Source organism: Neovison vison, chromosome 9 (assembly GCF_020171115.1).
Source record: "Neovison vison isolate M4711 chromosome 9, ASM_NN_V1, whole genome shotgun sequence".
NCBI lineage: Eukaryota > Metazoa > Chordata > Mammalia > Carnivora > Mustelidae > Neogale > Neogale vison.
Window position 1 is genome coordinate 8319944 of NC_058099.1, and position 26975 is coordinate 8346918.

The 26975-nt window shown below is 44.8% G+C and overlaps 1 protein-coding gene across 1 annotated transcript; it reads right to left on the reverse strand.

The window, feature by feature from the left end:
• Positions 1–250: 250 nt before the first annotated feature.
• Positions 251–21840, reverse strand: ZBTB34 (zinc finger and BTB domain containing 34). The gene is made up of 2 exons (XM_044264884.1): positions 21820–21840; positions 251–5785 (listed from the first exon to the last, which is right to left on the reverse strand). Exon 2 carries the CDS (start codon positions 5773–5775, stop codon positions 4261–4263), a length of 1515 nt encoding a protein of 504 aa, XP_044120819.1. The 5' UTR covers positions 5776–5785; positions 21820–21840; the 3' UTR covers positions 251–4260.
• Positions 21841–26975: the final 5135 nt, after the last annotated feature.

A 26975-nucleotide genomic window follows, 5' to 3' on the forward strand; every position in this document is an offset into this window, starting at 1 on the left:
CCAGTCTAGAAGCACCATTCAAGGGGCATGTGCCCTTGGAAAATAGTTTAGGTGTTGCATATTTGAGTCCCTTTCAGTGGAGGCTTCACAGGAAACCATTACAGAATTTAACAATAACAAGGACAACAACAAAAATCACAGTAACTAATAGAAAAAGTTGTTAAAATAAAATACATTGATTTCTTTAAAGTAAAGCTCATTCACGTGGATGATTCCCACCCTCCCCCCACCCCCCCCACCCCACCCCAGCCCTTGTTTTGTGTTCCTGCAAGTTCTTCCTAGAGTCTAGGCTGGAAAAACAAAAATAAAAACAAAACCACACACAAAGATATGCAGGCCTATGGTCTGGGCTAAGGGAAAAACAAAGACTTGGTTATAACTGCTATCATGAGAAAAGACATCTACTCATGCTCTGGAAGCTGGAAAATCATCAATTTAGTTCTACAGTATATTCTGCTTAACAGTGAACCGACAGTATCCTTTCTGTTGTTAAACACCAGGCACGCGCACACGCACCCACGCACGCATGGGCCTGCGCGTACACACACACACACACACACACAGAGGCAGGCACGCGCACACACACACAAACAAAAAAACAAAACTGCCAAGGCAGAGCCAACTGGGAGGCTTTCCACTGACCAAAAAAATTAACTTGTCTTCATATGCTGTATTTACAAATATAATTTCTAAATGTATTTACAGCTTTAGTAGAAATTAGAGGGGAGAGAACCGATTAGAATGAAAAGAACTGTTTAAAACCACAAACGTTAGTAAAAGTATAAAATTCTTTGTTTTCACAGTTTGTAGTAACAGGTGAAACACCTAGAGGAAAGGACGCCGTCACTGTCTTCACATTGTCTACGTATCGGAAAAGGTAGCTCAAGAAGAGACTCAATTATGAACAGACCTTATATGAATTCAGGATATGTTTTGCTGTAAAGGATTTCTTCACATATCACTTCTATCTTAGTTGACTTTTGCACTTGTTATAAATGAAACATCTAACCTCAAACTGTACAGAAATAGGGACTCTGCTTTCCAAAAAGAGTTGCTCTAAGGAGTTACACAGCGAACTTCGTCTGCGAAGACGTGAAGGGACCTTCGGGGAGAGAATGTTTCTGTTCTGTGGCCATGGTCATCCTCCTGGCACAATCCTCATGTGACAAGGCACAATTCATTGCTGCTGCCCGATCTGAATGGAGTTAACCTTTCACCCGCCGCGCACACTGAGGAGCACGACGGCGTGCTTGCCCAGAGAGGCCGCCCGGCTCTGCGCTGGCCTACGCGCTGCCTCCTCGAAGCCCTGTGGAACCTTACAGTACTGGGTTATGGCTTGAGAATTCATTCTTAACACTGCTAGCAGTGGAAAGGGTAAAGTGTTAGCAACATGAATGGGAGGCAAGTGGAACTTGCAAAATGTGGACTCATGGTTATTAGAGAGAAACTCAATCAATTTTTCTGCCCCTCAACAGTCCCATTACAATGTTTGAACCTGAACTGTACAATCAAAGCAATGTATAGTTTTGTCAAAGACAATTTTGGATAAGTCACTCTTTGGTAAACTCAAACCAGTTAAACAAATTGACAAATACAAAGAACTCCATTTAAACAAAGGTTAAGACGGACACAGTGACAAGAACCAGGCTAATCGAGGTACCTGCCCCAAGTGCTCTCCCCTCCTGACTTGTCTCATCTATCACGGAATGCTCTGGAGACCTCTCAGAAGGCCCCAAGCCTGAGTGAAAAGGAGGTTCCTTCCCTGAGCCTGACCTCTCACGTCCTTGATTTGGGCATTTCTTGTCACGAACTTAATTTGTATCACCACACAAATTTTTTGCATTTAATTCTTAAAAAAGAAAAATCAAAAGCAAACTTACTCAGGTAAGGGGAAAAAAAAATCACAGACATTTACCTGAAACCCCAGAACATATTTAAGTGGGTAAACACTTGGGGTCCAGCCTCCCCTTGAGGCACGCGGCTTTGACAGGAGTTGAGCAAGTGCTTCAGGGAGAGAACGCACCCCTTACTTAGGCAGTTTGACAGGAAAAGGCATACACTATATACCCGATTTAGCAAGAGCTGCTCGTCGGGAGCAGCAGGATTAGAGTGTAATCTGTCCGTAGTAACACTGATGTGGAGCGCAGCAGTTCACACGCGAACACACGGCTCCCGTGTGCTACAGAGATGCTACCGCACGGCTACCACCCCCCGGGGGTTGTCACACACAAGGGCCTCAACGATTTTCTTGTCTCAAAATAACAGAACGTCAAGCAAAACGAAAACCTCCCCCAAACACCCCGTGGCCCTCCCAGCACCACCCCCCACCCCTTCTTGGTATTGTAAGAGCCAAAAAAGCACGGAAAACCAGCAAACGTCTATTTTTGTATTCCTTTTAACTCCTAGACTCTGAGGTTGGTCTTTTTTCACGTCTGTGTTTCTTTTAGGTGGTTGGTGCTGTTCTCCTGTGGAGACACACTGGCTGCGAGTCTCAGAGCCAAGGTCCTCCAGCAGAGTCTGGGGCGCCGACACCCCACGGGCAGCCCGCGGCCCAAACACCCCATCCACCTGCCGACGGAATTCCTCTGTCGGAGTACACAGTACCGAAGCCATCTGGTAAAGCCCGTTTTGTTCACTACAAGCACACGGGTAAACAAAATATAGAACCCAAGACACTTCCTAAAGCTTCAAGAAAACAAGTATTCAAATAGGACTCAGGTATGTTTTCATACAGTAATGTGTTTGCCAGCACATGCTTTTGAGGTCTCTTTTCAAGCTATAAACTCGAGAGAGAAAAAAAACCAAAACCAAAACAAAACCTGTAATTCACTATTACCATTAGATTTCACATTTTCTACAACTATACTGACCTAAAAGATACAGAACATAAAAATAGCACCACGTGACCAAAAAAATGGTGACACACACAGATTTGGTGACACACAGAGTATCTTAGAGGGCTTTTTGACTGTTGGTTTCTTTAAGCAGGAAACACTGAGAGTGGGGGAGCCACTGAGGCTCTCGTTAGCACACATGATACTAAGATAGATATATTGCTTGCAATTCCCATAGAGTATATCTTTACAAAAAGTACAAATTCCAAGTTCTGCAGTTTCCCTGGGAACTGCATGTAGAAAAAGTTGCTGTGCACCTGAACTAGCTGTTTGAAAAAAGAGAGAGAAAGAGGAAAAAAAAAAAAAAAAAAAAAGGAAAGAAAGAAACAACCCACAACACTGCTTGGAGAATTTTGTAGACAGAACTACAAATCCCTTTCCTTTAGTGCGAGTAGTAACTCATGGTAGAGTGATTCGATTTAGTTACCTGGTATGTATGTTTCTACAGTACGGAATGAAGGTAGATTCGTAGGCCAGTAAAAACATTGAAAACCACTGCTCCTTTGGGGTTGGCTAATATAACACTACAATATGTAAAAAGGTCAGCACCACGGGTCATCCAGCTTACCTACTGGACAACGAACAAAAATTCCAAAACGGTTTCCAACTAGAGTTGAATACATTTTATGGCATTTGGTTTATGTACTTGTTATGAAGCAGAGCTATGAACACTGTGATTTGCTTTGCTTGCTTTTGGACATGATGATTAATATATATGAAAACCTATTAACATTCTTTTGTAAGGGAAATAAAGGGGCAAAACCCTAACATTGGGTAGGGAACGAGACAGGGTCAAAAGCCCTGTTCACATTGTATTAAATTATATATTCCTCTTACATTCACCTCAACCAGAATAAAATCAAATTTGAGAATGTATATATACTATATATATAATAATAGCTTTATTATATATATATATAAATTGTCTAACTACCCCCTAAAAGTAATTTTAAATTAGAAAAGGTTACCCATTTTTATCAGCTGACGGCATCCTGGTCTCTCCCCGTGGAAATGCACCGGTGCCAGTGCACACAACGAGAGAGCATGCCTCTTGGCAGAGAATGTAGGGTCAACCAGTTGGCATAGCTAAATCACTGGCAGATTTTGGATTAAGAGTTCAGCCAAAGAGGAATACTGTCAGCCTGTGTTTTCCCTGGATACGTTGCCCTTCATGCTTTGAGCTCCTTGGGAGAGGGAGGGCGGGGGAAAGGATAAACACAATGAAGTGTTCCTTCCAGAAACCTTAGAAAAACTGCCAAGAGACCGAGAGATTTCCAGATGGTTGGGAAAACCAAAGGTTACAACAAAGCAAATCACAAATATGCATTGATTAATGTGCTTTGTTTGGGCACACTTCGTTACCATCTTAATCAGGAGCATCAGACACTGTGTGAATTTCCATCCGAGAATCTAGGGCCATCTCGGAGGCCGATGCGTCATTTTCTAGTTTCTGTTCCACATACACATCTGTTCTCTCAGGGGACTCAATGCGACTCCTGACTTCGGCGACACCGGGGTGGTTTTTCCGCAGGTGCTGGTTGAGGGTACCTTGGAATGGAAAGCACTTGCCGCAGATCTCACAGCGGAATGGTTTGTCGTCGGTGTGGCCCCGGATGTGGTACTCCAGTTGGTCCTTGCGTGTGTACTTCTTCCCGCAGAACTTGCACACAAAGGGGGTGATCCCCATGTGGAGCCGCATGTGCCTGTCCAGGCTTCCTTTCTGGTTGAAGGACTTCCCGCAGTAAATACAGATCAGCCTCTCATTGTACGGGTACCAGTGCCCTCTTGCACTCCTCTCCCGGGGGCTGCTCTCATACCCGGGGTTACTCATCATCGCTTCGCTATCAGAACCCTGCACCAAGCCCTGCAGATCGCTGTGCAGGTGGACGGACAAAGCTCGCTTTTGGCGAGCGCGCCCTCCTCGAAAACAGCTCAGCATGGATCTGGACGGGCTGGAATTACTCAAACTTCCAAAAGCTTCGGAGACGCTGGGGGGCTGCGAGGTGGCTTGGGAATAGGAATAGGCGTGCTGGAGCACGGAGCCGTAGGACCCCACGTTCACGGCCACAACCTGCTCCCCGTCCACCATCTCCGTGTGGTACCCGTCGTCCCCCAGGGAGGAGCTGTCGGAACAGCTGGGCCGGTCGGACTTCTCCATCTTCACCTTCACCTCAGTGATCTGGCTCTCCCTCACCAGCAGGTCCCCCTGCTCATGGTCCCCCTCTATCTGGATCTCGTACTCGGAAACGCTCCCACTGCTCCCTCGGTCTGAGTGCCCTTCCTCCTGTAAGCGGCTGCGCAAAGCTTTGCTGGGCGTCGTCTCCATCCGAAGATCACTGCTCGTGGTGGGCTGCCGAACCTGAGAGCAATACGGAGGGGAGATCTCGACGGGGTTGGCAAAGAAGCTACTATCCTTAACTCCATTCCGACTCTCTGTTGTCTCCTCGGTGCCGACAGTCACGGAGTCGACGTCTCCAACGCTGATCTTTGAATGGATGCTCTCCAGGATCTGCGTGCACTTGTCAATGACACACTGCATCTGAAGAAAGCTGGCTGCCGTCAGAAAGCTGACAACATCCTTCAGCTGCAAGGACATTCTTCCAGTGTAACAAAATGAAAGCAACTGTTCAAACACATTGGGATTTTTAATCACGGATATTGACAAGCCACTCATGGTACTTAATGCTGAATGGTCCCGGAAATAGGGGGAGCTGGCAGCGAGGACTGCTTTGTGGGCTCGGAATGGCTGACCCTGAATGTGGACAATGATGTCACATAGTTTCCCTTGCAGGCGGAGTTCGTTTAGCTGGCTCAGAACAGTGCTGCTGTACTCGGGCACATCGAACTGAATAAAACTGCTGCTGTCCATTTCTACTGACATGAAGCGTAATCTGCAGAAAGAGAGAGTTTCATAATTCACCAGTGACTCCTCACTAAGCACAAGCGGCATCAACACAAGCTTGCGAAAATCACACCACCACCATCACCACCAAAACTGCGGCCACTGTGCCTCGGAGGGTCGACCTGGGCATTCTTCCTCTTACTTACTTTCAGTCTCTCACGTCTTGGTCAATTCACCGAAAGTCAGATAACCCAAAGATCAATCAGCCTACTGCCCCAAATGCCTAACATTCATCTTCATCGAAATTATAACATGTTATAGACAGTAGGGCCTTTGCAGATGATTGAGAATTTGGTATCCTTTTAGGAAAATATTTCCCTGTTTCACCTACTTCTGAGGATTTGGAATACTTCGTAAAAAAAAAAAAAAAATATGCACACTCATCTGAAAACTGTTCTGCCTTATTTGTATGTTTCCAATTGGTGTTTTCCAGGCAGACAGCACAGGGGATACACTGAAGAGAGCTAAACGCTTTTAAGTTTAGAATCGGAGTGGTCCTCATGTGCACTTTCCCCCCCTTCAGTTCTGCACACCTTATTATCCTTTTGGGTTGGTAACTGACCCTTTCAGTGAAGAGCTTTAGACAGGGCAGGCACCAAGAGCGATGGACATATCACAAGCACATCAATGCCCACCAGTGCTCAAAGCATATGCATACCTTGGACAGGCTGGCTGCCCCTGCCAAGAACCCAATACACTGAATCGCTCACAACCACAAAAGTGGATACAGTCCGGCTGCGCTCTCTGACCAAAACCAATGCAATCAGATCTAACAATTATATTTCAGTGGTTAAAATCCAACCAATTGAAATTTAAGCACCTTCTGAATAAGCACTGAATCAAGAAGAAAATCAAAAAGGAATAAAACTATTCAGAAAAAAGAAAACTCACATCAAATCTGCAGCAAGAGGGCTTTAGTAAAGTTTAAGTTTACTTATGTCTTCAACTTACTTGAGAATGCATCCAAAAATAGAGATGGCTAGAGAGGTGATAAAGCAAACACAGGAATGTGTTAACAAGCATAGAGTGTAGATGGTGGGTATATACAGGTGTTTTCTGTAAATCCACCTTTTTTGTATATTTGAAATTTTTCAAAATGAAATGTTGAGGATTTTGAAACAACAAATTTTAAAAGTCAGTGCCTTAAAAGTTTTTATCATTAAACAACAAAGAAGAAAAATAAGTGGACTCACCAAAGAGGTCAGAAAAGAAACAACCAACTAAACCCAAAGAAAGCAAAAAAAGTAATGAATACAGAACAGCATATAACTGCAGAGAAAATTTTTTAAAATTATAAGATACAACAATGTGCAATTAAATCTGACACCTGCAGAAAAGGACAGACCAGTTAGTGTGCCTAGATCACACCAGAATTTTTTTATTATGTCAGAATCCGAATTAAAACATTTTAGTTAAGGAGGAACACTGTGCTCTTATTTATCCTAGATTTATGATTGAAATCAATTTGAAATCTGTACGGAACAGACATATTTTTAGAGTAACATAAATTGGCAGAATTAAATAAAAAGAAACAGAAGTGCCAAAGCATAAATGATCTTCAGGCCGTTCACACTGTTTTAGATGCATGTTGAAACATTTAAGGCATCTCAAAAAAAAAAAAAAAAATTAAAGCATCTCAATTTATATGGCATACATCTGATACCAGAAGATGGCAAACAGCATAAAGAAAGACGACTGTCAACTTTACCTAGTAAACAGATTGTAAAGTCCTCAAGGAAATACTTAGAAATATAACCTATTAAAATAATAATATATTGTGACCAAATGTAAGGATGGATGCATGTTGGGAAATGTATAAATGTAATCTGCCACATCAGTAAGTCAAAGGAGAAAAACCATATGGCCAAATCAAAACTATGCTAGCCGTGGATTTTAGAAAGTTAAATGCCTTTTCAAATTAAGGGGAAAAACAGGAAGAGGGTATTTTCTTAATGTAATAAACGGTACCTACTGCAAAGCCGATGGCAATACCATCCTTAGCAGGAAAACATCCTATCTGTGGTTCCCAAAATGTTTTAGTAGCACACAAGCCCATGTGTAGACTGAATATCCCCACCTCTTAGGGGTTGAACAATATATTAGCATATTAACCCGTCGTAAAAGTCCTCTAGACAAGAATTCTATTTAACTCAGCCGTTTGCACACTCATTTAAGCGTGTTAACTCTTCTCTCACGGTAGATACATGTATCTGCCCAAGAATTAGTGTTCCAAAAAAAAAAAAAAAAAAGAAGGAATTAGTGTTCCCTGGTACACACTCTGGTAAACACTTTCGTAGAAGCATTCCCATTAGTCCCTGGGAGGATACAAGGTTGTCTGCCCATCACTTCTCTTACTTAACACTGCTCTGGAAGTTTCAGCCAAAGCCACAGACAAGAGAAAAATTAAGGCACACAGCCATTAGAAAAGAAGAGGTAAAATTACTATTCAAGGCAGACAGGTCTATTTACACAGAAAACACAAGGGAATCACTGGAACAAATCTGTTTAGAAGCAGGAACTAGCAAATGAAGCATTTCAAAAATTATTGTACATAAAAAAACCAGTTAGGTAAGATAATGACAAGTCACAGCCATCAACAGTAACAGAAACTATGAACTACCTGGGGGATAAACAAAAAATAGGCTCTGCAAGAAGAAACTGAAACACTTTAATAAGGACAAAAACATATAAATGAAGACACACATGACGCTTCTAAAAGAGTCCACACTATAGACACTTTCACCCAAGATTGATTTATGACTATAATGTAGCCCAATGAAGTACTTCCTTAGTAACTTCACAAACACTTGTGTTTCCTAGCGGTTCCATTAACAATAAAAATTGTTAAAATTTTATACATTTTTACTTAACCCAGTTAAAGCATCAACATATAATCAATGTTAGAAAGTTATTAGTGAGACCTTTCACATTCTTTTTTTCATACTAACTCTCTGAAATCTGATGTGTATTTTCACTTACAGCACATCTCAATTTGGAATAACCACATTTTAAGTGTCCTATAGCCCTATGTGGCCAGTGGCTACCACATTGTGGACAGCGTAGATCTAGAAGAATAAATACTAAGGCATTTCAGGAAAACAAAACAACCACAAAAAAACCCAGCTGAAGATACAGATGTCAAAATGTACGATCACGCTAGAACTCATTCACTCTATGTACTGTCTTCTCCACGCCAGGCACGAGAGGTCCAGGAAAGCTTGAAATCTCTTGTTACAAACTATGATAAGGGCTAGAAGATCTTTTGTAAAGGGAGCAGGGAGGTGCTACAGACAGAAGGAATGACACACATAAAGAGATGAGAGCCTTAGCAGGAAGGAAAGAGGCGTTAGCGAATTGTGGTACAGTTAGGGGAAGGAGCAAGGGGAAGGACAAAGGTCTCACATGGCTGTCAAGGTAATAAGTGAGAGTCAGTCCAGATGGGCCCTACGGGCCATTTCCAATCAGTGAAAAAGGAAGAATTTTGAAATAGATGCCTCTTGGATAATGTGAAATTATAATAATAAAGTTAGATCTCTTCTTCACCACATATCCCCCCATAAGAACTTCTAGAGGTCTTACTATGCACAAAAAGACAGATACCGTGAAAAAACAGAGATTTAACCACAGAAGAACTTCTATACATCTAAAAAATGGCTTCTGACCAAAAGCAAATGACAAGAGACAAATTATGAAAAATATGACATATATGGTGAAGAAGTAGAAAACTCTTACAAATAAAAGCAAATTTAACAATTGAAAAATGGGTAAAGACTATGAACAGATGCTTCAAAAAAAAAAAAGAAATTAAAATAGTCTTGAAACACAGATAAAGTGCTTAACAACATCAATAAACAAATAAAACTTAACACAAGACACAATTCTTTCTCCAGTCGGCAAGATTTAAACCCCCCTGACAGGGCTATCGGGACTGCAGCTATCTTGTATGCTCCTGGTGGGCAAATGTAACAGAGCCTTGCGGTGGGCACTTCTCTTGACTTAGCACTCTCTATCCCAGCTGTAGGCACAAGAATTTATCCATTGGTATATCCAATTACAATAGCAAAACAATGAGAACAATCAAAATGTCCACCTTCTAGGAAATTATTAAAGGACAGCACACCTATATACTGAATACTATGTCATTATTTAAACTGATGTTAAGGAAGCATACAAAGTAAGCGCTACAAAATCCAAGGCCCCGAAGGCAAGGATTTTCATCTGTTTTATTAACTAGCATGCAGCTTACCACCTGGCACATAGTAGACACTCAATTAATATTTGCTGAATGAGGGGCGCCCGGGTGGCTCAGTGGATTAAAGCCTCTGCCTTCGGCTCAGGTCATGTTCCCAGGGTCCTGGGATCGGGCCCCACATCAGGCTCTCTGCTCAGCAGGCTCCCTTCCTCTCTCTCTCTCTGCTTCCCTTCCTGCTTCCCTTCCTCTCTCTCTCTCTGCCTGCCTCTCTGCCTGCTTGTGATCTCTGTCTGTCAAATAAATAAATAAAATTAAAAAAAAAATTTGCTGAATGAATATTCAATAACATGGCAACAAATCAACTGCAAATGAGCACAAGGGATCTTTATGGGTGATGGAAATGGTCTTTAGTAACCCATGGTGGGTTACTGTAAGAGCTGTATAACATCATAAATTTACTAAAAATCACTGAATTGTACATTTAAAATGACCAAATTCTATAATATGTAAGCTACACCTCAGTAAAGCTGTTAAAAAAAAATCAAGTGGGCAGCAGGGTGGCTCAGTTGGTTAAGCAACTGCCTTTGGCTCAGGTCACGATTCTGGAGCCCCGGGATCAAGTCCCACATTGAGAGCAGGGAGTCTGCTTCTCCTGCTGAACTCTCTCCTCGCATGCTCTCTCTCTCAAATAAATAAATAAAATATTCAAAAAAAAATCAAGTAACAACAAAAGTAGAATATTTCTAAAATTATGTATGTATAAACAGATATTAAATATACATAGAAATAATACTGAGAGATATACATAGAATGGTTACATTAATCTAAGTTTAAAAACGTTTTTATTTTCTTCTTCACACTTTCCTGTATTTTCCAATCTTCTAACAGTGAACATTTATTAGGTGGTGACAAAAAAAGGCCAAATAAAAAATATCTTAAAATCCCTGATGATGATAATCTGACAGTCGTTACTGGTGGGTTGTAAAATAAGCAAATACTTTGGAGGGCATTTTAGTGATTGTCCATTGAAATTACAAATGCACGTTCCCCATGACCAAGGAACTTCAGCCCTAGGAATTTACCTTCACTGGACAAAACAACAAAAGATTCGGAACAGACTATATGCCCATGAAGAGGAGCGTGGTTAATAACTTATGGGACATCCATATTTAAGACTACTATACAACCAGGGGCTGTATATGTATGTATATAAGATCTGGGGGTCTCAGTCATTAAGTGTCTGCCTTCAGCTCAGGTCACAATCCCAGCTCATGCCCCACATTGGGCTCCCTGCTTGGCAGGAAGCCTGCTTCTCCCTCTCCCTCAGCTACTCCCCTGCTTGTGTTCCCTCTCTCCTTGTGTCTCTGTCAAGTAAATAAATAAAATCTTAAAAAAAAGAAAAAAGATTACTATACAACCAGAAATAACAAACAAGGAAGCTCTTTTCATACTGACGTGAAAAACTCACCATGGTGTATCACTAAAGGAAAAGGGTGAGATGCCGAACAGTGTAGGTATTGTTGGTACAAGGCACCGTCAACACATACACACACACACATGCACGCACGCACGCACACACACTGCTGTGTCAGCATATACACATCATGGTTATGCACAGGGGGACAGGGTAGTTAGAAACCCTATTAGCTTTCAATGAATCTTTTTAGACACATTTCTAAACTATCTGAACATACTAAAATTCAGTAACATTTAAAAAGAAATTTAGGATCCCTCACCCAGTTTTTATTTTACCTTTTTAAAAGATTTTATTTATTTGAGAGAGACAGCATGAAAAGGAGAGGGAGAAGCAGATTCCTCAATGAGCGGGGAGCCCATCGAAAGACTTGATCCCAGGACCCTAAGATCATGACCTGATCTGAAGTCAGCTGCTTTACCAGCTGAGACACCCAGGTGGGGACACCCAGGTGTCCCCCTTAGCCTGTTTTAAAAACTTAGCCAGTTTTTAAAAGACAGGAAAATATCATAATCAAACTGTCTGAGGCATGAATTTGGAGCCAGATCTGGGTTCAAATGATACCTACTTTCCACCTGTCAAACTTGTGTGAGGTACTTCATAAACTTTCCAAGTCTCAGTTTTCTTATCTTGAAAATGGGAATAGAGGAGTCCTTACCTTGTGGCTTGTTATGAGGAATACAAGTCTGCAAAAGTAGGAAGCACGAGGGGCACCTGGGGGATGCAGTCAGTTAAGCATCCAAGTTTTGGTTTCTGGTTGTGAGATCACAGCCCCACCTCAGGCTCAACATGGAGTCTACTTGGGACTCTCTCCCTCTGCCTTTCCCCCTGTGGGCACACACGCACGTACGCACTCCCTCCATCTCTCTCTCTCTCTCTCAAGTAAATAAATAAACAAATCTTAAAAAAACAAAAAACAGTTAGTAAACACTCAGCATAGTGGCTGCTTGGCCCATAGTCAAGATTAGCTATAAAAGACTTTTTTTTAGGGGGCAAAGAGAAATGGCTTTGAAGGTAGACTTGGCTATGAATCCTAGCTCTGCCACTTTCTGATAAAAATAATAACAACGAATATTTAAACAGCCACATGGTCTTGGACAAGTCCGTTAACTTTGATTTCCTACCTAGAGAACGTCTCAGAAGAACTACTGCCCAATGAAACTACGGTCATGATTAAATGAGGGAAATTCATGCACTGAATGTGTATAAAAGCTGACATATAATAAGCACTTATCTTGTGCTAAACACCTTATACATATTAATTTTATCAACTCTGTGAAGGAAATACTATGATTGTACTTTGTAGATGAGGAAACTGAGGAAAAGCAGTTCAGACACTGCCAAAGGTCCCAGAGTTAAAAGATGAACTTAGTCTGACTCGGGAGGTTGTGGTCCTAACTACACCTGACTGCCTTCTAGAAACACAGATACTGCCTGGCATGACACAAGGCTGTGTAAATACTGACTTTGGGAAGTAAGGGCCAAAAGGAAGGCGGGCTTAGGCTTTTGAAAGATGCAAAGTCCTGGGCAAAAACCAGCAGAAAAGAGCAAACAATGAAGCATTTCTGAAATAGTCCACAAGCGAAACTAGCTTCCAGGGTGAGACTTCCTCCTCCTCCTCTGTGTGTCTTTTTATCTTCTCAGAAGAAAAGCAGAGAACTACACTTGAAAGAAAATCACTGGAGAGAAAAACCAAAGACCATGATTAACACCTAAGAGAGGGATTCCAGTTTTCTGCAAATGAGAAAGGAAGCGCTTCACTCTCCTCTCCTTTACATTAACACCTCCTTCTGGCCCTGACAATGAGATTCAAAGCCCTCTGCCTAGAGCTGCTGACAAGCAACACTCCAGAGGAGGAGGCTTCTGAAGTCTGCCGCACAGGGCATCTGCAGGAAACTTCAGCCCACCGAGCTGAAAGGAGCAAAAGGCATAATGAATCGCAAGTTCCACACCCAACGACCTGATGTGTCAGGCCTAGTGGTCCAGGGGTAGAGCAAGTCAGAACCCCTTTAGAGACAATCAAGTTCAAATATGATCCCCAACTCCTCCAGATCGGCGATTTCCCAACATGGGCTCCTCACTGGTTTCTTGTAGGTCTTAATTCCTCCCCCGCGCAGTGTCAGCCCACACCTAACCTAGATCAATGTTTCATTAGTTTTATCTTTAAAATAAAATCTACCTTTAAAATAAAATACATGCACACAAACTTCAAATCCTAGTACAGAAAACAGAAGTGAACAGCAAAGCTCTTCCCCAGTTCCCCTTCCCAAAGATCTGGTCAGGGCTTTTGGCATTCTTAAAGTTACAGCATTAAATTGTTCTATACCCTGTTTTGTTTTTTAAAAAGATTTTATTCATTTATTTGACAGAGAGAAATCACAAGTAGGCAGAGAGGCAGGCAGAGAGAGAGGGGGAAGCAGGCTCCCTACTGAGCAGAGAGCCTGATGTGCGGCTCGATTCCAGGACCCTAAGATCATGACCCAAGCCGAAGGCAGAGGCTCAACCCACTGAGCTACCCAGCTCCCCCGTTTTTTTTTTTAATGTATTTAATACACCTTCAAATCTTCCCACAGCAGCACAAACTCCTCTCCCTCATTATCTTTTCCCATTTCAGAGTACTCCGTGGAAGGCTGTGTCACAATGTACTTAACCAGGCCCCAACTGATACTCTAAACAGGAAAAAAAGGTAAATAGCCACGGTATTTCCTCTAAGCAGAAGATCTCGCTAGGATCATGGTTCCCAAAGGCAGTAGCAGCTGCCCTCACCAACAGCACATGAGGTCCCTGTTCCCCCCGTGACTACCAATAACAAGCATTACCCCTTCTCACTTTTGCCAGACTCATCAGTGTGAATGGCATCTCATGGCTCTGAAATGCCTTTATTTAATTATAAGTGAGGCTGATCATCTTTTCTCATGTTTAATGGCAATTTGTCTAAATTTGTCTTCGAACTGTCTGTTCATATCCTTTGTCTATACTTGCATTTTTTATTTAATTGTCAGAGCTCTTTGCAAATTAGGGAAATTAGCCTTTTGTCTTATATGCTGCAAATATGACATTTAATTGCAATCACTAAACGGCATACTGACTGGGAATTTAGATTATTTTTCTACATGTACAGGAAACAGTCATTCAATTTCAGTCTTCTACATGCACAAACCAAAGGGGATTCAGAGATGAGGAGAGTAAGACTCCCAGTCTGGCCGTCTGATACAGGCTTAATGCAGATTCCTTCCGACTCAGAGAGATGAGGGAATGAAAGTCATTTTTGATAATGTAGAGAAGTGATTTATATATTAGTTTTTCATCTACACTAGGTTTGCTGCTGCTTCAGAAGACAATAATGAATTTGATCATTCTTCTCACTAAATACAACAGCATCAAGGGTGCCTGGGTGGCTCAGTGGGTTAAATACAATAGCATCAGTATTCTTTAGCTCGGCAGATTACTCACAGGTCTGTCACACTATACTAAACAAGAAACCATCCTCCACCTGGGTATTTCTACTATTATTTTCAAATTTAAAAAACAAGCATATATGAGCTGGACATTTTTCTTCAATACCATTAAGACTTTTTTCTTTCATTAATACTTACCTTATTTTAACAATACCTTTGCCATTAGTTTGTAAAGACTACACTCTGGATAAGAACGTGAAACGCGCCTTTAAAAAGCACCCGTGGTGGGACGCCTGGGTGGCGCAGTTGGTTAAACGACTGCCTCCGGCTCAGGGCGTGATCCTGGAGTCCTGGGATCGAGTCCCACATCGGGCTCCCAGCTCCATGGGGAGTCTGCTTCTCCCTCTGACCTTCTCCTCGCTCATGCTCTCTCTCACTGTCTCTCTCTCTCAAATAAATAAAATAAAATCTTAAAAAAAAAAAAATTTTAATAAAAAAAGCACCCGTGGTAAGGACTCAGCTGCAGGGAGCTGCTGGAAAGTTCAGGTTGTCGGCCCAACCTGTTCAGTCTTCCTCTGCTCATTCAACCCATGGACACACATACTTCCTGCTCTGCCAGTTTTTATTTATTTATTTTTTAAGATTTTACTTATTTCTTTGACACAGAGGGAGAGATCACAAGTAGGCAGAGCAGCACACAGAGAGAGTGAGCGTGGAGGAAGCAGGCTCCCAGCCCAGCAGACAGCCTGACCCGAGGCTGAGGCTCACCAGGACCCTGGGATCGTGACCTGAGCTGAAGGCAGAGGCTTAACCCGCTGAGCCACCCAGGCGCCCCTCTGCCCGTTTCTTTAGGGGAGAATACTTCCAAAGCTGGAGGCGGCTTTCACCCCACACACAGCCTCTGCCGAGGTCAGCAGATGACACTCCGCTGACCCTGGTCTCAGCGGGTTCTGGGAAGGACCACCTCTGAGATGGGCAGTCCTGACACTGGTCCCCCCCATCCCCTTCCCTGTGGCCAGCCACTCCCACCCCACGCTAGCCTCAGCAACGGTAAAAGGGGATCACTGCCACCTCCCACCCCCTCAGCCTTCTCCGTCACCAGGGAAAGCCCCCCAATTAGCATCATCGATAACCAGCACTGACTGAATGCCTGATACAAGCCGGGCGTGTCGTAAAGGATTTATATGCACGATTTTCCTGAATCCTCGTGCCTGCTCTCCAAGGGAGGTACTTTTACCCCTATTTTAGAAATGAGGAAACTGACACTCCCAGAGGCTAACTTTCCCAGGACTGTTGCAAAGTCTGCCCATGTGGACTCCCATGCTGTTGTGAGGAGGAAGGGGATGAAGATGGGAAGGGGATGAAGATGGGTGAGTGGGGGCTAGTTTATTAATATCCATCCAAATTACAAATGTGTGTCCCCTGTGACTGAATAATTTCAGCTCTAGGAATTCACTACAGCACAAATCACACAAAGGTGATTTTACCACCTTTATTTATTTATTTACTTTTAAAGATTTTATTTATTTGACAGACAGAGATCACAAGTAGGCGGGGTGGGGGGAGTAGGCTCCCCAATGAGCAGAGAGCCCGATGAGGAAGGCAGAGGCTTTAACCCACTGAGCCACCCAGGCGCCCCTACCACCTTTATATATATATTTTTAGATTTCACTTATTTATTTGACAGAGAGAGAATGCATGTGCTCATGCAAAAGCAGGGGGTGTCATAGGCAGAGGGAAAGGGAGAAGCAGACTCCCCAAGGCACAGGGAGGAGCTCATGCAGGGCTCGACCCCAGGGAGCCCATGCGGGGCTCGAACCAAAGGCAGACACTTAACCCACTGAGCCACTCAGGTACCCTTACGTCCTTTAAATAAACAGCTATCTTCATGCTACCGCCTCAATTAATTAGAAACCACCAGACTGAGGCTCAAGTAACTGGTCTTTTTGGTATTTAAAGGTGGAAATCACAGAGTAGATTCTGCCAAGACACAGGTTCAGCCCAAGTTCAACAGAATTCTGAGCAGCGCTGAGACTGGTGTTCAAAAAGCCAGAGCAGACTGTGAGGACCATCCAGGGCTGACCAAGCACCGAGGACAGCAGCAAGGCCAGCACAGGCCAGGGGGAGGTCAGGACCATGACGAGTGGAGAAGGACCAGGTTTGGGAGGAAAACAGACCCACGCTGGGGAGTGAAGCCCACCTCCCAGAGAAGGGAAGACGTTTCCACAGCGAGGCACTGTGGGCACAAGCCACAGGGGAGAGCCACAATGGATGGCCTCTGTACAGGTCGGCCGGGGATGCTCCCCCCACAGACCTGAAGTCGGGACAGGGGTCCGAAAGATAAACACGCATGCGTGCTCTGGGAAGAAAACTAAGATCCGATGAGAGACCACATGATAAGGGGGCTTCGTAAAGCTGCTTGCAACCTCGGCAAGACCCCACCCAAAAGCTGCTGAACATCTTACCACGCCCATGTGTCACGACAAGACCCTGTTCTGAAATCCAGCTCGGGAATCTTACCCCTAATGTGGGTTCCAAAGTTCACTAAGAACAAATGCATTTTACCTGAAGGAGCTTTAGAATAAAAAAGCTACTTTGCAAAGATGGCGAAGCCACAGTCTAGCAGACAGGACTGATCCTGACGTGGGCAAACAGGTGTATCAGGTATGGATACTCTGTTCTTCTTTCGCCCTGTTCCTCCCACTGAGTTTGAGCAAAAAGTTGAACGGGCAATGACTTCCCTCCCTCATAACAACAGTAGGAAAGGAAAGAAAACATGGTTAAGGAAAGAAAGGAAAGGAAAGAAAGGAAATCTTTCAAAGGAAAGAAAACATGGTTAAGGGAAGCAACATGAGTTTTCAAAGGTGTTGCCTGTTTATCAATTTCTTAGCACCAGGGAATGGAAAGAGAATCCTATTACTTTCCATTTAATGCCGGTATGTTCTTATGACAATATTTTTTAAGACTTGATTATCATCAAAAATTAACTGAAAAAAGCAGGGATGAATTTATTTATAATAATGACATAAAAGTCTTTCTGAGCATGACAGAAATCCCTGTCCCAGAAGCCACATAGGCAAAGACCAATACATCTGACAAAAAGGACAAAGAAACATCATCTGCAAAACACGAGAAGTGAATGACATATTGAGGAAAAATACATGCGTATTTGACAATGGGCTACTTTCCAAATTCCTTAACTTATATCATAAATCAATGAGATCAGGATGATACAGAAAATCCTATGGAAGAAGGCGCAAAGGAATTAACATTTCACAGAAAAAGAAAAGGCAAATAACCAAAAACACATGAAAAGATGTTTAGTTTTCTTCATGACTACACACATGAATTAGAGAAAGAGAAAATGAGATACCTGTTGTGACCCATCACATTTGTACACATTTAAAAAGAATTGGCAAGAGTAATCCTGAGGGATAGCCTGGTCAGCTCCATCAAAATGCAGAAGGCATTCCCCATTTGGTCCACCACTAACGGCTAAGAAGTGATCCCACAAATATACAGTCCTTAAAAAAGTATGTTAGGATCTATGTAACAAGGATGCTCACTAAGCATTTTTATTTGCTATATCCAAAAAAAGAGAGAGAGAGAGAGAGAGAAGGAGAACTTCAAAATCTATCAAGAGGAGACTGGCTCAAAATGACAACAATAAAAATCAATAATGAGACACTACACAGCCCTTAAAAAGGATAGACAGATCAGTATGGTTCAATATACAAAGAATTCCATTACTTAGCCCAAACCTGCAGGATAAGGAACAATTATGTATGCATATGTGGGATTCTTTTCAAGTACTTTTCTTTTTTTTTTTTTTTTTTAAGATTTTTATTTATTTATTTGAGAGAGAAAGAATGAGAGAGAGAGCATGAGAAGGGGAGGGTCAGAGGGAGAAGGAGACTCCCTGCTGAGCAGAAAGCCTGATGTGGACTCGATCCTGGGATTCCAGGATCATGACCTGAGCCAAAGGAAGTCTCTTAATCAACTTGAGGCACCCATGCACCCCTCATATACTTTTCTTAAAAGAATAGCTGTATCCACTCTAGAAAGAATCACATGAAACTATTAATGTCAGTGACTTTGGGAATGAGGACTAAGGTCTGGGGAGAGGGAAAGGAAACAGGCTTCATTTTGAATCTTTTATCACATAGCTCTATTATTCTCACCAAAAGTTTTTTTTAAGACATGTGTAAAATTCTACCTAAAAATATATAATTTTGTAAACCAAAGAATCTAGAGAAAGATAAGCAGCAAGCGGATAATTAGTGTATCAAGCAGACAATTATAGAGGCAGAAACAAAGAACTATGAGGAGCAATGACAAGACTGATTACTTTTGACCAAAAAGATTTTTTTAAAAATCAAAATAGAACAAAGGGAAGCTCCCTGGTGTTAGTAATATGTGAACAGGGCTTTGTTTTCAAATGGAACAGAAAGAACAGCTCAAACAGAAGGGATGGCAGGAGCAGGGAATAAAGGAGTGAAATGTGTGGTGTCTGGAGTAGAGGCTCGGGCCCAGGTTCCAGGGGTGACAGGGCAAAGAGGAAAACGACCATTGGGACGTGGAGGGCCTTAAATACGAGATTAGAAAATCTAAGCTCAATTCTGGCAGCTGCCAACTTGAACTTGAGGCCAAAGAAGGACTCAACAGGACTTGAGACTGCAGGGCGCTGTCCATTCTGGGAGGCAAGCAAGTTCAGCCCCAACAAGAGGAGTCCGCACTGCCCACTGGGCATCGGTGTAGAGCTGACAGGCAGCGGGAAGGGGGTGAGGGGTGGGTGGGTAACTGTATGGAAACATTAGATGCTGATTTGGGAGTGACCAAAAATTGTACTAAGGACTGACATGGTAAGACAAGAGAGGAAACAGTAAAAAGTTTAGCTGAGAGCAGAAAAGTTCTGCTGTTTGCTCCTAAGAGAGGTACTCGAACATCACAAGAACACCCACACTTAGCCCTCTCCTCAACACATTTCATTAATAAATTTCTGCACTGGGCCTTCTTTTAAAGCTGTAAGGAAACTTAACAATGAAAACGAGGATGTAGACTAGTGATACCTTCCCGCGCTGCTAACCCGTTCTGCAGAGCCTGAAGATGAGAGAGGGGACACTGAAATGCCATCTGGGCAACCACCCACATGGGCCTTGCAATCCCCTCTACAACGTTCTTGGGGAAAGCCCTGGAAGTGTTTCCTCGTAATGACAAGTGGAACAAAAGCACAAGCATAAAATCCAAGCAACCGGCAACGTGCTGCTGGGCACACACCCTTGGCCGTGAGCTGAGGGCAGGGACCATGCGCCCAGAGCCCAGCACTGTGCCTGGCAGAGAGAGAGAGAGGCTCTCAGCACATGTCACCTGACTCAACCTGAACCAAGCTGGTGGCTCAAAATCCCCAGATGCCACCATCACTACACCCTCAGCTCTCAATTCCTCCTGCTGAAGACCCAAGATCACCCCTTCCAGCGGGCAAAATCTAGCAAGGTGGCTCATTCCCATCCAGCCCAGAAACACTTTAATTTGCACCGCTTCCTTTAAAAATAGGGGGGACACCTCTACGAAAAGAAAGCAAGGTTACAAAATCAGGGAGTTGTTTGGGGCATCAGGAGGTACCCATTATTCCCAGTCAAGATGCTCACGATTCCAAAACCCAGGTCTGCACCCACCCGATTCAGTCACTTGCGGACACCAGAGCCACAACTCACTCTCGGCTTCCTCTCTCAGGCACTGAAGACCTAAGATCTCTCATTTCCATTCCATACAAAAAGTCATGAGAAAGACCACAGATGGAAGCACGAGGGACAGCAGGCATGGTAACAGCAGTAACAACTATATAAAAATAACTTTTCTAGGTATTTCTGCCTGGGTCTAGATCAAAACTAAACTTGAGCTGTCATGAATTACAATCTAATCCTTTAGAAAGCAGCAGCCGAATAACACCAGGGCTGCATAAAACATTCTGGTGCTGCTGAAACCCAATGCACGAAAAAAATAAATAAAATGGCATTCCGTGATGGATATTCATGAAGCACTCATCCTAATTTAAAAGAAAACAAGTCTAGAGTTCTTACTGCATTAATTCATGTGAGCCTGAAAGAACATTTTTATCCAAACTGTTAAGATTTCCTACCAAGGCGTTAACATTCTCCAAGTCTGCTCAGTTACACTAATTCTGAGAGTACGATTTGGTTTGACAGTGGGGTTTGTCTTTCAGTCAATGCAGAACATCAGAAGCTTCTCCTGAGCTGTCCTGGTGGGGAAGGGATGACCTCTTTAACCTCACCTGCCACGTAAGGGACTAACTGTTATACCCCTACTGTGTACCATACGCTAAATAAGCTCTTTACCTATTCACCGAACCTTCATGACAACACTGACACAGACCGTGCAACTATCCCCATTCTGCAGATGAGGAGGCAAACTCAGGTGAGACACAAAGAACCTTTCTCAAGGTTACTACTGACTGTCAGAGCCAGGATGTGAACCTGGATTTGTCAGTACCCTAAATGGGAATTCTTATCTCCGATAAGACTTGGATTCAGGCACGCTGGTGAGATGCAGTTTTTTTACTGTTGCTGGACTCTTGGTGGCCAACTTTGAGTGGAAAGAAAATTCTCATTCAAGGATGTATCATTACATCGACACAATGATGAGGAAGGGTTTACACTGTGTTGTACTTTGAGTAGTTGGCAGCCATTTCTTGGCATGATGTCCATTCTGTCCAAAAACCTCTCCTGACCTCTGTCTATGAAGTGGGCAAGTAGATGCTTCAGGAATTCATCCTCTCGGAGAAAGGTACGTTTCAGGTAAAGGAATGAGTAAGCATTAAGCCAAACTCAAAAACTGTCAAGAAGTGGCATCTCACCTGCTGACGGCTGGCATTTCCAGGAACACTGGGCCTGGGAAACACAAGTCCCACCTCTTAGGACAGAAGGATTAGAAAAGCTCACCTTGAATCGCTTTCTTCCGTGAGGTTTTCCATGCCATCAATATCAACCAGAAAATTACCATTAGATATTAAACTGCATTCAGTTGATGACCTTCACTAAGCTAAATTCAGCAGTCAGCTATAAAACATTAAATGGACACAATTAAGAGATCTGAAAAACATGAAGCAGAATTTCAACTACAGTAACATGAAAATGAATTTCCCATTCTAGATTCTAGATTCAGGATACTGACATTTTCAACAAGTGCTTCAACTGAAAGGATCCAGAGACATGCAGAAATCAGCAACTCACTTCTCCACCTTGATAAATTTACACCCGATGAGGACGAAAATGTGTTGAGCAGCTAACAGGAGCTGCAAAGTCTGCTACCTCCTTCATCTATGTATTTTTCATTTTAAAACTCAGATCAATCCTATGAGATGGTTTTATTATCCCCACACTATAGATGAGAAGACAGGCTCAGAGACGTTACACAAATTGCCCAAGTTTACAAAGGTAATAAGGAGCCTTGCTGGGATTCAAACCCAGGCCCGATTCCAAAGTGGAGGTTCTTTTCCCACAGTCTCCAACTGAAGAATTACATGACTTTTTTCTTTCCCATAATCAAAAGTCAACTTTCTAATCTTTCAAAGATTCCTTTTACGCTCTGGGTACTCTAAGAATGAAAAAGGAAAACATCCACTTTGAATGGCAGCATTAGACATTAAGTGACATATTACAGAGAAAGCTGACAACTAATAACAGAGTCCCCTTTAGAAAAGGAGAATCAAATAATTTTTTTCAAAGTTGTTTACCAACAAGAATCAGGAAGTATTTGAGTATCTCCTATAACAGTCCGGCTATTAGACACCAGCAGGGCTCCGCAAGAAACGTTAAAACACACTGCCCTCAAAAAAACTCCCACTCCAGTTGGGACAAGAACAAGTTCAATACCCAAGGAACAAATGCTGAATCCCGAGCTTTAGATTGTGAGTGCCACAAAGGCATGGGGGTAGGGCAGCCAGGGAACACCCTTTGGAGGAAGTGTATCTTCAGCAGGGGCTTGAAGGAAGTGAAATGGAGAATTTATACAGAGAAGAAAAAGGAGGCCAGCACTTCAGAAGGGGGAACAACAGGGGGAACAACAAAGCCCTGAGGCAGTCATAAACTCTCTTCTGCAGAGGACAGACAGGAGAAGGAGAAACCGGGAACAGGTTCGGGTAGGCGGGGAGGGGCCAAACCAAGGAGAGTCTTGAAAAGATAGGGTGGGCAACGGCTGGACACAATGGGGCAGACGAGACAACACTACTCGGTGCCATGGCCTCTTAGCTGATCTCTTGGCCCCAAGCCTCTCCTTTCCCCTTCTGCAAATTAGGACAAATCACCCTTAGTCTCCTGCCGCTCACCACTGCCTTTAGAATAGCTTCAACTTTGGCCTAGTGTTCAAGTTCTTTTAGGAACAAGCCGCAGCCAATCTTTCCTCCTATTCCCTTTCCTATATGAACACTTCTCTAAAAGGTGGCTGGTTTATTCACCAACTCCGCTGGATCACTGGGCCTGACTCCCCTTTTCCTATCTGAATCCTACTCCTCCTTTAACAGCCAGCTCAAATCCTGCCTCCTCGCTAAGCCTCCCCTGACCATTCAGCCTCCAATGACCCAATGACCTCCATCTCTCCTTCTTAATTCTATAGCACACAGCCCTGTCTAATCAATCAATTACCTTTTCACAGGTAAAGCCTCAGCAGCCAGTGTAAAGCTGCTTGGAGGCGGTGTGTCTTCCAATACTTTCCCCCACCACATGGAACAGCATCTTGACATTTAATAATCAAGCAAGCACTCAACTCTTTTTTTGACTTCCTATATTAAGTTTGGCATTAGCATAAAGGAAGGAGGGGGGAGGCGGGGGACTTCTGAAGTCACAGACCAACTAAGAAGCTGTTGCAATAATCCAGATGTGAAGCAAAGAGGGCCTGGACTAAGGAACAAAGAGAAAATGGGCAAATATAAACAACAAAAAAATCTGCAGGCAAAAACTCCGCGGGATGTGACTGACTACTACTAAGGACAAAAGCAAGGGATGAAATATGATTAAGGTAAGGTTTAGAAACTCGTCTGGGAATCATTTTAAAGCCTGTCTGAAACCAAGTGTATTAAGTGGCTAAAAAGTCCACATTTGTAAAAAGTCTTCAGTGAAACTGCCCAAGATCTTGAACCAAGGGACAGCCCTTCCAATTTCAGACACATACAGACTGGCAGACCCATAGGGTCTTCAGAGAGCGAATCTAAAACCCTCACTGATCAGATAGGGAAACTGAGGCCCATCGTGTAAGAGGCTTGCTGAAAGCTTCAAGACAACTCCCCGACTACTGCCGCCCTAAAGCACAGCCGCCCAGCCTAGAAAGGCAGTGTTCACACCCCGAGGCTAACCCCAGCTCGGCCCTTCGTAATGGCAGGACCGACTGAGGGCGAGAGTGACCATGGAGACGTCCAGGGCCAAGCAGGACGCGCTGCCGCCTGTTTACCTGGAGAAAGGCGGCGGCGTGGGCCAGGGGGTCTGTTGCAGCCACCAGTAGGGCCGACCCCGCGGCCCCGCCAGGCTCTCCAGGGCACTCAAGCATCCGGCCCTCCCGTACAAAAGGGGTGCGCCCCTGGGGGCGAGGAGCCCGGAAGCATGGGAGCCCGAGACACCCGAGGCGGAGGCTGGGGAGCCCGGGGCAGCTGGCCGAGCGCGACCCTCGGCCCCGCCGGCGGCGCCCGGACGCCGGGGCCGAGCACTGTTGGCCCCTCCGGGGCGAGCGCCTGGCCAGAGCAGGTGCCCGGGCCTCCCGACCCCGCCCGGCCTCGGCTCCAGCCTGCGCCGCCCGCCCACCCGTCGGCCCGCCGGACTGACCAGGCGCGGAGGCGCCCGCCCCGCCTCGCCCAGAGGGAGCCGGACAGCGGTCGAGGGCTGTCCCCCGCCCCGCCCGCTCTGCCGGCTCCTCGCCCGCCGCCCGCCGCCCCCGGCCGGCGCGCCTCACCTGCCGAGAGCGCAGCGCTCACATCGCCCGCCCGCGGCGCCCCCTCCGCCGCCGCCGGCGCCAGGCCCGTCCCCGCCGCTCCGGCTGCCGCCCCAGCCCGCGCCCCCCGCCCCCGGAAGCGCTTCCCGGCCCCGCCCCCTCGGCGCCAGCGCTTCCGGGCAGGCGCGAACGGGGGCGGTGGCGCTGCGGGACGAGCCTCTCGCCGAGCGTCCGGGGCTCGGATCCCGCCTCGGCAGCGTCTAGGAGCCTCGCGGCGGACGCGTGGGCGAGCGGCGGCCTTGGTCTGGACTCCGGGAGGGAGCGGTGGCGGGTTCGCGCCCCGCGGCCTCCCGCCCGCCTTCTCCTCGGCGCCCCCTGGTGGCGGGAGGGGGGCGCCGCAGCGGGTCGCGCCCCGGGTCTCCCGGAGAGGACCGGGTAGGCCAGGACCCTCGACTCCGCCACCCCCGGGGGGCCTGCCACCGTCCCTGGCCCAGCTGTCTCCTTCCGATACCGGAGACCCCGTAGCCTTTGGGCGCCTACCCCTCACCCGAGCCGCGCCGGGCGGGACAGCTGAAGGCAGTGAGGTGCAGTGGTTATGAGCACGGGTCTGGGGACCTGTCATATCGGGCCACTTAACGTATGACCTTGGGAAGATTCCCTCCTCTCTGAAGCGAGAGATAAAAATTCCGGACTTGTGGTTGTAAAACTCCCGTCGCAGAGCAGGCCTCAAAAAATGTGCATTTCCAAATACTTGGAGACACCCCAATGTTGACAGTCGGCTGCGAGTGCGAGCTTGGCCAGCATTTTCCTCTCTGCTTAGGCGAATTTAACCCCTTTCGAAGAGGTTTACCCCCTTTGCATTTTGGTGGATTCCTCCGTAGTAGTGGCAGAGGTTCATTTTCCCTTTTCTGACTTTGTAACAAAAATAAACCCGAATCAAGATACCAGCTCTTCTTCAAGACACAAAGCTGATTCTTCCTGATGCTACTTCATCCTTTGCAAGCGGGAACTCTTTCTCTGGGATCTATCAAATAGTCATCTTCCAATAACAGCTGCCCTTTGTTAAACAGTCTGTGCAGGGCGCTGTGCAGACACTAGAGACATGACTCCGTTTAATACGCACCCCCCCCCACGGCGTGGCCATCAATTACTATCTCCATTTTATCCAGATGGGAACTGAGGCTCAGAGAGGTTAAGTGACCTATCTAAAGTCACACAGCTAAATGGCAGACTTGGGGTAAGCTCCCTATCTCTCTGACTCCAGACAGGAACTTCTTAGGGCAACAGAATATTCCAAACACAGAATTTTAGGTAACCAGTTTCTAACTGCAGGCACCTGGGCCGACAGTGTCACTCTCTAATTACTATTCCTCTTGAGCTATTTCCTTGAGATCTGTCCCCAAGAGTGAGATCAGTGGACCCAAGGGCACAGGAATGCATCTTCTTGTCACGCCAGATTTCCTCAGGACCACTGGGCTGACTCATAAGCGCACACGAGTGAGTTCCTGTTTCCCTTCAGAGCAGCTGTGGGCCTCATCATTTTAACTGATTGTTACTAAATTTGTTGGCAAGAGTTGGGGTCTTCTTGGCTGTTATTACAGTTTTGCATGTCTTTAAGGACTATAAAGACTAACATGTTCCTCGGTGTTTCACCTTTTTGTCATGTGTCTCAAAGTTACTGGCCATCTGTCCATTGGACACGGGGTATTTCCATCACAGATGTATTTTTATTCCCCCACCTACTTGGGCCACTGAACTCATGTATTTTTCCAGTCCCTTACTTTTATATTTGTCATTTGGCTGATTATGGGTCATAATCTTTACTAATTTATTTTAGTTAGAAAATCGTCACTTCTCCACAATTGTTTTCCCATAATCTTGGTATAATTTTCAAAATGATTTTCTAGCCCATTTGAAATCAAAAAGAGGCTAGAGGGTGATGTATGGGCCTCATTTTTTAATTCATTCCACCGTTATCCAGCCTTGCCAGCAGTGTTTATGAAATGATCAAAGCACATCTCATCAAAGTCTGGGCTTAACCTTCAATCTAGTCAAGGACTGGTTTTGCCATTCGAGGGGGTCAGCATTTGTGACCGTGACAGCTGGTTTTGGCTAGTATCTGTATTCCTCTGCTCGTCTGACGCACGTGGCTAAAACACCTCCCAGGCTGCCCTCCCTG

Coding starts and splice junctions, on each gene's coding strand:
- ZBTB34 (XM_044264884.1), bottom strand. CDS start 5,775: ATGTCAGTAGAAATGGACAGCAGCAGTTTTATTCAGTTCGATGTGCCC.